The following is a 12,312-nucleotide window of genomic DNA, read 5'->3' as shown; positions in this document are numbered from 1 at the left end:
CAGAGTATTCCATTCTATGTGCTTGAAAGAGCTGCCAAAAGACAACAGGAGGAGGAGTGGATGTTTGAGTGGACATTTGAATAACATGAATGCCAAGGCAATAGTATATTTGATGGTAATTGTGTGCAATACTATCAAGCCTAATTTCTAAAACATCAGTGATTTGTTTGCAAATCAAAGAACTATATGGTAGTCTAATGACTGTTGTATAAATTCTCCCACTTCAGGCAAAAAATAGTTGGCCACATGGGATGGTCTGGCAAGGATTTTATTTTGATAGCATATAGTAGAGACAGCTGTTGACATCAAAGCAATAAGGGTGGTTCATTTGCCTCAATAATCAGGTTCAAATGCTCCAGTTGCAGCTTTTATAGCTTGATTGTGGATAGGGTCCAACCATTCCAGGATACTCTCTCTCTCTCTCTCTCTCTCTCTCTGGTAGAAGCACAGAATTGGAACCCATAATCAAGTTTGGATCTAATCAGTGTACAGCACAATCATAGCAAAGAACATTTGTCAGCATCACAAGAGATGGAAGATAGAGTGCAAAGGATGTTCATTGCTTTATGGCACTTATCTTGCAAATGCTGTATGAGAAGAAAGAAACTAAGTTTCTTGTTAAATACAAGTTCCAAGAACTTGACTTCTGGTGAAAATGAAATTAAAGTGTGTCCTAGTTTTAGTTCTAAATTGAGATGAAGACCATGTCTGCATCTCATCTCAAAAAATGCATACAAACTTTCTGCTTGGAAAATCTTAACCCATTCATGCATACTCATTTTGAAAGATGGTCAATGGCTTGCTGTAGTGGTCTTTCTATGACCCTCATATTACATGAATGACATGAAGATGGCAAAGTTATTTGGTTGTCAAATTAACCTTGATTGTAGGAAAGCATCAAACTTAAAACTGGACTTTGCAGAACTCCTTAGGAGAGTGTGGTTCCCAATCAAACTTGGAAGATTCAGTTAGATAAAACGTGATTAAAAGAAACACATCCTCTGGCATCTTGTATAGATGAGCTGAGTGTCACAGAATCAAATCACAATAAGGAAGAAAAAGATATTCGTAATGTAGTACATGGTTGTCCAAGCAAAAAAAAAGAAAAAAAAAGTGTAATCACTGGGAAATGATTGTTCCTGAATAAGTTGTTAATTTTCCACTTAAATAGTGGAAGGAGGAAGAGTGAGCAGAGAGAGTGAAGTCAATGGCAATGAATGTGTGGATAGGTATATGGAAGAAGGTATTGCATCCTGTGTTCGAGAGAGAGAGAGAGAGAGAGAGAGAAATTATTGTTGTCAAGCAAATGCTCAATAACTCTTACTCTGATGTTGGTTTGAGCACTACTCCATAAAGTGTTGTGTTCGTTTAAATCCCCCATGGTAAATGCAACATAATGTCACCAAGGTCATCCTGTTAGAAGTTAAGTAGATGCAGTATACTGTTACTGTTATAAAACATACCTGATGGGGGGTATGGTTGCCAATGAAGATAGTGACTACTCTATGGTTAGTTCCATCCCCTGTCCTTATGAATGATGGCTACATTTTATAATGCTGGATCATCACTGGGCTACAGGTATGTTTCCTGCAAAAAGCATATTGGTTTATACTTCTGCAAGGCCAATGAAAACAAGACCTTGCAAAATTGGAAGCTACATAATGCCAGCAAAAATAAATAATGAAACATTTCTACAATGGCCTTGGATTTGGAAAACTGTGGATGGCAGCATCCATCATTTCTTCTTCTTCAGAAAAAATATCCAAGATGTCAACAAACTGGGGACTTACAGCACTAGGTATATTAAATGTTTTATCTTCTTGTGTAGGAATGGAGATATTAAACCCATCTATTAATGGGTCTGGAGGCATATTCCTCCTAACACACATTCTATTATTATTATTATTCTTATTTTTTTTTTTCACTAGTGGATTCTCATATAGTGGGACCATTTTTGGAATGCCATCAGGAGTAAGCCTATATCAATTTATCTTCTTCATGCTCTAATGATACAGCAAGCAAATCATACTGTTCAGGAAAGAAAACACTCCTTATCCTCTTGATCACAACTTCCAAGAATGATCCCTTGTCTTCACTCCTTTCCCCTGTTCCACTAAATGTAACTACCTCATCTCAACAGTTTGAAAGTCTCAATCACATCACCTCTCCTTCTTCTACTTATCAAACCCTGCAATCCACATTCTCTCAGCCTCTCCTCATAACTAACATTGTACAGTCCTGATATCATCTTTGTTATCCACCTCTGCATTCTCTCCATTCTTAATTTATCCACTTCAATTCCTGGGGGGGCCAAATTTGAGCATAATATCTCATTTTTCTCAGTATTGCAGCAATCCTCTGAGTTATATATGTTCACTGAATTTCAGGTTTCTATTAATCATCACTCCCAGATCCCCGTCTTCCCCACTTCCTCCAGTACAGTTTCTCAAACAGAGTATGCAGCCTCCCATCAATGTATCCCAAACTTCAAGACTTTCAGACATTTTAGACATTTAGCTGAATTAAACTGACACACCCATTCATTTGCCCATCTGTTGAATTTATTTACATCCTCTTGCAGGGCTACTACATCTGCACGATTATTAATAACCCTTCCCAGCTTCACATAATCTGTAAACAACTGAATATCCCTGAAGCACTGCAATCCATTGACAACATCACTGATATAAAGTTTAAACAATACAGGTCCCAGTACTGCCTATACACAACTCTCTGATACTGATCAGACAGCCAATCCCAAATCCAGTTTACTAACCTGAAATTTACACTCATGTGCTGCAACTTAAATATCAGCTTATCAGGTGATATCCTGTGAAATGCCTTTTTTTTTTTAAAAAAAGGCAGAATATGCCTTTTCCTCAAAAACCATTCTTGTCACTTTATTGTTGAGAGTTTATTTTTCACTTGGTTAGACTATAATAAGTTTAGTTTAATCCTTTATCCAAGTCTGAGCAAACAAAGTTTGCACCTGAAAGTATCTTCATGACTGGGGTAAGGTAGTGCAACAATAGGCAACTCGTTGCAAAGGTGGAGAAAGCTCTCATCACTCCTATCTCAGTATCTCCCATAATGCAAAGCACATCTCCTTGCAGATATGTGTAATGCTATGCATTAAGGCAAGGGCCACTACCCATACCGGTTTCGACCTTTATTGAGGTCTCGTCAGTGGGAGCCAGGCCCAGCAATATTTGTCCTATCCCTCTAGTATTAAAACCAGTGGCGGCAGGTGAAGCTTTAAGTGGGGGTGCTGCCGATACAAAATAATTTTCAAAAAATTATTTTGTTCCTAATTAGTAACCAATTTATTAATAAATAAATCTGTAGATTTATTTATTAACAAATTGGTTACTGATTAGGAAAGCAATGAGAGGTCATCCTAACCTATAGAAGTTGCCAAAGGGTGTGCAACCTTATTATTAAATTACTCTGGATTCAGAGAAAGATGTTAAGAGTTTATTTTTCACTTGGTTAGACTATAATAAGTTTAGTTTAATCCTTTATCCAAGTGTGAGCAAACAAAGTTTGCACCTGAAAGTATCTTCAGGACTGGGGTAAGGTAGTGCAACACCAGGCAACTTGTTGCAAAGGTGGAGAAAGCTCTCATCACTCCTATCTCAGTATCTCCTAACTGACGAGACCTCAATAAAGGTCGAAACCGGTATGGGTAGTTGCCCTTGCCTTAATGCATAGCATTACACATATCTGCAAGGAGATGTGCTTTGCATTATGGGAGATACTGAGGAGTGATGAGAGCTTTCTCCACCTTTGCAACGAGTTGCCTGGTGTTGCACTACCTTACCCCAGTCCTGAAGATACTTTCAGGTGCAAACTTTGTTTGCTCACACTTGGATAAAGGATTAAACTAAACTTATTCTTGTCACTTTATTATAAAAGGCAATCATATTATTAAAACAAGAGCATCCCTTAACAAATCCATGCTGTCTCTCATAGATAACATTACCCTCATGTGCCCAATGCTGTAAATGATTCCTCACTAATTTCTCCAAAATCATAACAACTACTGATGAAATACAAAGTGGTCTATAGTTTGACACTTCCAGTCTGTTACTGCCATTATGCAATGGCACTATCATACCCTTCTTCCACTGCAGCACCTTTCACACAGCCAGACTTCTACTGAAAAGCCAGGTGAATGGAGCTGTCAGTTCTTTAGCACACTCAAAATCCATGGCAAAATCCCATCCAGTTCCATCGCTTTATTGACATCCAGAGCATGAAACACACTCTCTCTTCTTTCACTTCTAAACCTCATATTTGTCCTATCCCTCTAGTATTAAAACCAGTGGCGGCCTGTGAAGCTTTAAGTGGGGGTGCTGCCGATACAAAATAATTTTCAAAAAATTATTTTGTTTCTAATTAGTAACCAATTTATTAACAAATTGGTTACTGATTTGGAAAAAAAATTTTTTTTAAAAATTATTTTGTATAGGCAGCACCCCCGTTTAAAGCTTCACGGGTCGCCACTGATTAAAACCTAATTTTCCAAGATCAAATACCTCAATAAAGTGTTCATTGAACAACTCTACAATGTCCTTTGCATCAGTAGCTCTATTCCCATTTTTTTTATTCAATAATATCATTCTTCCACAATCATTTCTCCTCTTACTAGTTGCATAATGAATGATTAGAATGCCTTGCCTGAGAGTGTGGTGTCTGCAGAGAATTTGAGTGTATTTAAGGCATGGTATGATGAGCTGTGTATGACAAAAGGACCTCCTAGATGAGTCTTTGACTCTATGGGGTCTTTAGATAATAATAATAATAATGAAAGAATTCCTTAGGATTTTCTTTGTATCTCAGGGCCAATCTCTTCTCATATTCCAGTTTTGTCTTCCTTACCATGCTAGTCATTCTCCTAGCCTGAGTCTCATATTCTTCATGCATCTGATCTCCACCACTCTCCTTATATATCTTCTATAACCTTTTTTACCTGCAGTTCCCATTTGATATTGTTTGTCATCCACATTACACCAAATTGTGTTCTCTTCTTCACTTGCAGTATATATACAACTTGCTATTGCTGCTAATAAATATTCCTTCACAAGTTCCCAAGCACTGATGATTCCTCCATTCATGGAACTGCTCCAAGCTGATATCTAAGACTATTATTATAATCACCTATAATTCCACATACATTCCTTTCCCTTTGATATTCCAGATCCTGTATGGTCCCTGGCTTATAGCAACACCCCCATTAAATATCATGTCCTGCCCACCTCTAACCTCACACCATATGCTTTCAAAACCATTAGTGACATTGCTATCCAAATTATCCATTGTGAGAGGACATAAGTCATCACTTATCATAAGCAGTACTCTGCCATTTTGTTGCTCTTTCTATCCTGTCAAAAAATGCTGTGACCAGCTACTTATATTCCTGTCAGTATATCACTTTCTGTCAACCATGTCACAGAGATCATCATCTCCAACCAGACCAATTCATCTTCATTCTGGATACTCCTGGTATTAGTATAAAGAATCAAGGCACTGTCACTGTTTCTATACCTATCATTATCCCTCCAGACTCCACTCGACTCAGGATTTCCCAACTTCCTAGATGAGTCTTTTACTCCATGGGGGTCTTAGGGTAATAATAATATTATTATTATTATTATTTCCCCTTCTCCCAAGCACCTATTCCCACAAGAGGCCACCTCTGCTACCATCCACCCTATTCATTATTGATGCTCTTCTCTGCAGCTCTGCATTATCATACCTGGGCAACACGCTCACTCTCTTCCCTCTCTCAGCATTCTTCCATACAACCTAAAGAATGAAACTCAGATTGCTTGCCACCCGATTCACACTGCCTCTCAAGTCATTCGTGAATACCATGACAATCATCTCATCCATCCCTTTCACTCTGATTAATTGCCATAGTCACATTATCTATCATTTCATCATTCCACCAGACAAACACTCCTCTGACATTCTGTCTTGTACACAATGGATCATCGAGTCTCCATACATCACATCTCTTACCACTTTGTTTCTTTCTTGCTCATCTGCATCCCTTACTCTCTCTCCTTTAACACTTTCTTTTGTTCCCCTACTTACCTGTCATCTCTCCATCCCTGGTTCCAGCACTGCGTCGCCTTTCTCTCATTCCCTCTCTCTCTCTTTTACTGGGTCTCCTATTCTCTCCCCTTCTATCATTCCCATAACTCTCTCTCACTCCTACTTTGAATCACTCTGCATTTTGTTTCCGGTCACCTAATCTTGTCTTTCAGGCTTCTCAACTCGTTCCTGATACAGTCCACTTCTTCTTTCAGCACATCTCACTCTCTCTGCAAGCTACCTACTCTTGATTGACATTCATCCTCCCAATTAACACTTTTCAAACATTTTCAAAAACTTCACAATATTTCAAACCTACTACACTCCCTATTTTGTTTTTTTCACTCACATTCTGCTTGTTTTCCTCACTCTCAATCATGTTATTCATCTCTGTCAGTTGGTATTCACCTGTTTCTGGCATAACACTGCCAAGGTCTGTTATGCTAATTTCTAAATCCCAAAGTTCTTCCCATTTTCTACATATTCTGCAGATACGAACTCCCCAATCTTTCACCTACCACTTATCTAACTGCAGGATGTGTACATGCTACAAGACTGCATACCACAAAATCCTGTGGTATGCAGTGTAAAATGGAGTCCTTAAATGGGAGTGGACCTGGTGATAAGCCATTGGGATTATCACCAGGTCCACTGCAAACTGAGCTGCAGTTACCACTCAGTTTGCAGTGTTTAAATAATGTGAGTATTCACTGTGCAGTGTTTAAATGGCTGGCACCATTATTTAAACACTGCACAAAGAATACTACAAACTATACTGAAATATTACATTTAAGTACGCATTCCTGAACTACAAATTACCCACAGACTACTCATCATATCTAGCTTAGATTCCCTGTAATTTCAAGTAAAAACTTGAATAAATAATAACGAAAACTTAGCCTTTTTTCGCTGCTACCTCATAAAAAATCTGAATATAATCTTGCCTTTCGCAGACTGTTAGTTATGTTTAATTATTATGTTCAACTCTAATTAGTATCTTACTTCAATGTCAAAACTTAGGTTTTGGATGAGTTTTATTGTGAACATAAATTTGAAGACATTGACTCTGTTCTGTATTTTTTTATGTAATTCTTCATTAGTTTACTGTATTTGAATGTAAATGATTCCCGAATAAAATTTTAAGAGCTCATAAAACACAATCAAATAAATTTGAAGTTATACAACAAGTTTTGTTACAAAAATGTACCCAAATGCAGGTGGACAATTTTGAGTGTCAATGATATACTTCTTTATAAGATTTCAAATTAAAACAATTAAAGAAGTGAATAAAAACAAATCTTAATAATAAAAGTGTGAGAAATTGATGTGTTTTTAATACTTACATTCAAATACTTACAGCTTTTAATTTGGTCAGATGTTTTTGGTGAACAATACCATTCTTATATGAAGTGGAAAGCTGAGAAACATCCTGGCCTTGTAAAAATTGAACTAAGTCCCACATATTTGTTACACCAGCAGGTGGCTATGAACAATGGAATATAATAAAGGGAATATAGCATGTTTCATCAACAAATGATCAAACTTAATAATTATAGATTTAATATATACTGCTCAAATGGAAAGAATAAACAAATATCTGTCTATCTATCTATCTATCTATCTATCTATATATATAGCAATTTGTAGTATTAACTCGGTACTGGGATATGTTCATATATATATATATATATATATATATATATACTGACTATAACCGAGACTAGAATAACAATTAAATTTATTCAAAACGCAACATGTTTCATCGGATTGTCCGACTTCTTCAGGCGTGGGAACATAGAAAGCAACTTTGAACTGTAGCTACAGTTCAAAGCTAACTGATTTTGTAATAGTCGTTTTATAGTGATACGATGTTTCTTATAGTGTTTACTTGCTTTCCATGTTCCCACGCCTGAAGAAGTTGGACAATCCAATGAAACATGTTGCGTTTTGAATAAATTTAATTGTTATTCTAGTCTCGGTTATAGTCAATATATATAAATATGAATATATATATATATATATATATATATATATATATATATATATATATATATATATATATATATAAATGAATTGTTTTAAAACTGAAATTTTAGCTAGAGAATTTATTAATTTAATCACCAACCACATTTATCAAGAATCCATCATTACATCTTTCCATGGAATAATATAGTTGATGTCCATAAATGAGAACTTGTGTGTATATATATATTTAAAATTTTTTATCATATTCATGGCTCCCATGAATTTTTGGCATGCAATGTTTATCTCATAGGGATTATTGTGGATGCCGAGATTATCAGTAGTGCTATATCAAAGATTTGTTTTATGGCAGATTATCAATAATAATTTTTAGAATTACATTAAGAAAAAAAATTCAATGACAACTGTGATATATAGTTACTGACTTCCTACTTATTATTATTATTATTAACATCTGACTTCCACGGAGTCAGAGACTCATTGTGGGAAGTATTTTTTTTTTTTTTTTTTTTTTTTTTTTATGTTGAGCCCATATACAAGAGGTTGGCTAATCAATGTATAGTACTTTAGTACTGTATATGGGTAGTGGGCTGGGAAAGGAGAAACTTGTTGACATTCGATTTAAAAGCCTGTACAGGTATCCCTCGATTAAAGCGGTTAATTAATCCCTCGATGTTACTGCGTATACCAAAATTGCATTAATCAAATCTAATAATCAATGGTAAAAAGTACAATTCGTCCCCGATCGATTACTGTACTAATAGTTCGTTTTATATGGTACTCTTTTAGGAAAGATAAAAAATGAATGCAAGGTAAATGTTCAATAACTGCTTGTACCTACATTAGTTACTGCAATTTTTTTTTAATCAAAAGAAGTTATAAAGAGTCGTTTGAACAGTTTTATTTTTTTTCTTACAGGCATAAATTCTATGATAATAAGCAAAATGACTCTCCAGACCTCGGCAAACAAGCATTCTTTGATTAACATCTGGATCCCTGTCCAATACTTGCTGCTTAAGTGATTCTAAATGGTAAAATATTCCATCCAGTTCTTTGACTATTATTTCCTTTGGAACCTCATCTTTGCATTCCATTTGTTCATTGTCTTCATATGTGTGTTGTTCAATTTCAAGAAGATCGTTGTCACTGAAATCTTTTGAATTTGAATCCAATAATTCTTTAACATCTTCTGCATCAAACCATCAAAACCGAGGTCTTCACCAAATTGCAACGATTTCTTTGCCATGTTGTTCACAGGATTTTGAAAACAACCTAAGTCATTAGCGCATTCTGGCAGAAGGTTTTTTCAAACAGCTTTCATGCAACTAGAAGGCACTTGCTCCCACGAGTCATGAATGTTCTCAATTGCGTGTTTAATATTAAATTTTTTCCAAAATTCGTGGAGCGTAATCGCATTTTCTCCCGTTGTTGTTTCTACTGCCTTTGAGAATGTTTTTTTAAGAAAATAGGCTTTGAAAGTTGCAATGACTCCCATGTCCATAGGTTGTAACAATGACGTATTTGGTGGGAAAAATAAAACTTTCACATTCTCACATGGATCGTTAAGAGAATTTGAATGACAACGAGGCTAGAAGCCTCGTAGCATGGCATGATTTTGCGTGGTAAATTTAAAGGCACGTTAATCAAAACGCATGCCACATATATCGAGGGATTGCTGCAATTAATTTCGTTGCAGTAATCATCAAATCCACGTTAAAAAAAACCGCGTTAAGCAAGGGATACCTGTATATTGTATTCCTTGGGAAATACATCGGGGGAAGACTGCTTCACAGTATAGCAGTAGCAGGTATTATTATTATTATTTTCGGGCTACTCCAGGGAGTCCTTAGACTCATCGAGGGAGGCCCTAAACATCATGTCCACACAACTATACGACATTCTCACAGTATCTATCATACCTTGCCTTGAACTCGCTCACTGTCATAGCACCCACAACAGACTCTGGCAGCTTATTCCACTCATTTACCACTCTAAAAGTAAAGAACCCAGCTCTAACACCACTGCTAACCACACTCTTGCCCAGCTTCCATAGGTGTGCCCTAGTTCTCTCACCACCAGTTCTGATCTCAAAAATATCCTCTGAATTAATCTTATAGAATCCTTTCAGCAATTTGAATGTCTCAATCATATCTCCCCTTTTCCGCCTATCAACCAGTTTCTGCAACCCACAAATCTTCAACCTGTTCTCATATGGTTCATTCCATAGACCTGCTATCATCTTAGTCACTCGCCTCTGGATCCTCTCCACCTCCTCCCCATCAAGAAGGAACCGAGGTGACCAAATCTGGGCACAATAGTTGAGATGAGGTCTAATGAAGGCTCGATACAGAGGAACAATAACTTGCTTGTCTCTGCTTGTCAAAGTATTTTTCAGCAACCAAGTTATTTTGATGAGCTGATTTAGCCACTTTTGCGATGTGCCCCCTAAACTTCAACTTCCTATCCCCCCAACACTCCCAAATCCCTGGCCTCGTCAATCTCCTGGAATACAGTTCCACCAATGTGATATACTGCTGCTAATCTTTTCATCCCTAAATGCATAACCTTACATTTTGTCACATTAAATTGACATCCATTCTCCTTAGCCCAGAACTCCAATCTATCTAAGTCATCCTGCAAGACTTTGACATCTTCTGCATTCACTATCGCCCTCCCCAACTTTGCATCATCAGCGAACAAATGAACTGTTCCACTTAGATCCTTCCCTATATCGTTAATGAACAGATTAAACAGCAGTGGTCCAAGAACAGAACCCTGCAGCACCCCACTAGTCACAGGCCATCTTTTGGACTCCACTCCTGAATAAACCACTCTTTGATATCTCTCCATCAACCACCCACCTATCCATCTCACCAACCCTATATTCATTCCCATATGTTGTAGTTTACGGATTAGAATTCCATGTGGTATCCTGTCAAACACCTTTGCGAGGTCCAGCAGTATCACTGTAAACCCATTTCCCTTATCCAGTTCAGCCGTCACCTTGTTATAAAACTTGAGCAAGTTACTCAGGCATGATCTACCTTTTACAAAGCCATGCTGGCCCCTGTACGGTATCTCATTTTCATCAATCCATTCCTGTATTTTTCCCTTGACTACTTTCTCCAAGACCTTGACAACGACTCCTGATATGCTGATTGGTCAGTAATTTGCAACAGTAGTCTTGGATCCTCCTTTATGCAGCGGAACTATTTTCCCCTTCTTTCCACACCTTCGGGATTAAACCAGACCCGAGACTCAGATTAAACAGCATAGTCAAGGGCACTGATAATTCTTTAGCCACTTCACGTAAGACCCGTGCCGGTATACCATCTAATCCCACAGATGCATTCACATTAAGGTTCTGTAATAGACTATTTACCTCCACTTCATTCATCACAATTCCCGTATAAACTAATGGCTCCTTCATTTTTTAAATGTCTCCACCTGGATGATATACTTTTGCAAAGTGCGTGCTCAGTAACTCCACTATATCGACTGGTTCAGTGACCTCCTTACCATCGTCATTCCTTAAAATCATTTTGCCATGTACAGTTTTTTTCTTGCTTGAAGGAGGAGGAAAAGAAACCCCCTTGATCTGTGAATTTCAAGGTGTACTGTGAAATGATGTTAGGTGGCAGTTGTATGTGTTCCAATGGGCTTAGTACAGAGTGGGGGAATTATTGATGCTGTTTCAGATGAACATTTCCCATGGAAATATTTATAGAATATACAAATTGCAAAGACTCTGTGAAAGTGAGGGGAGTGAGTTGGTAAGAGATGGGTCATTTATCAGTCTAATTGCTCTCCTCTATATTGAGTCAAGCATTTTGAGGGAGTTTTCAGGAGCCCTACTCCAAATGTGAGAACAGTATTTGATAGCTGTGCAGATTTGTGATTTGTATAAAGTTAATAGCTATTTAGAGGTGAAGTAATGTCTTGAGCAAAAAAGAAATCCTAGTTTTTTTGGAAGCTGAGGATGCAATGGTTATGATGTGTTTACAAAGGAGAGGCCTGATTTCAAGATAATTCCGAGAAGGGAAATCTCATCTTGCCTGGGAATTTGAGTGTTATCAAAAATAATACTGGGGGAAATTGGTTCTATTTTGTGGGAAATAAGACAGAACTGGGCTTTACTAGTGTTAAAGTTGATGAGGTTATCTGAACCCCATTGGAGGATGGCTTGGAGGTCAGAGTTAAGAGAAGTTGTGGTTGATGTTCTGTGGGTTG

At 37.2% G+C, this 12,312-nt stretch overlaps 1 protein-coding gene across 1 annotated transcript in view; it reads right to left on the bottom strand.

Annotated features, from left to right (window-relative positions):
* Positions 1-12,312, bottom strand: part of LOC150104181 (WD repeat-containing protein 17-like) — a 243,105-nt gene that overhangs the window by 45,350 nt on the left and 185,443 nt on the right. The window contains exon 14 of the mRNA XM_090396419.1: positions 7,457-7,582. Within this exon, the coding sequence (XP_090252545.1) occupies positions 7,457-7,582 (126 nt within the window). The remainder of the gene's footprint in view (positions 1-7,456; positions 7,583-12,312) is intronic.

Source organism: Typopeltis vanoorti, chromosome 8 (genome assembly GCF_054136105.1).
Source record: "Typopeltis vanoorti isolate ZY-2024b chromosome 8, IOZ_Tvanoo_1.0, whole genome shotgun sequence".
NCBI lineage: Eukaryota > Metazoa > Arthropoda > Arachnida > Uropygi > Thelyphonidae > Typopeltis > Typopeltis vanoorti.
This window is presented reverse-complemented; position numbering and strand designations above follow the sequence as displayed.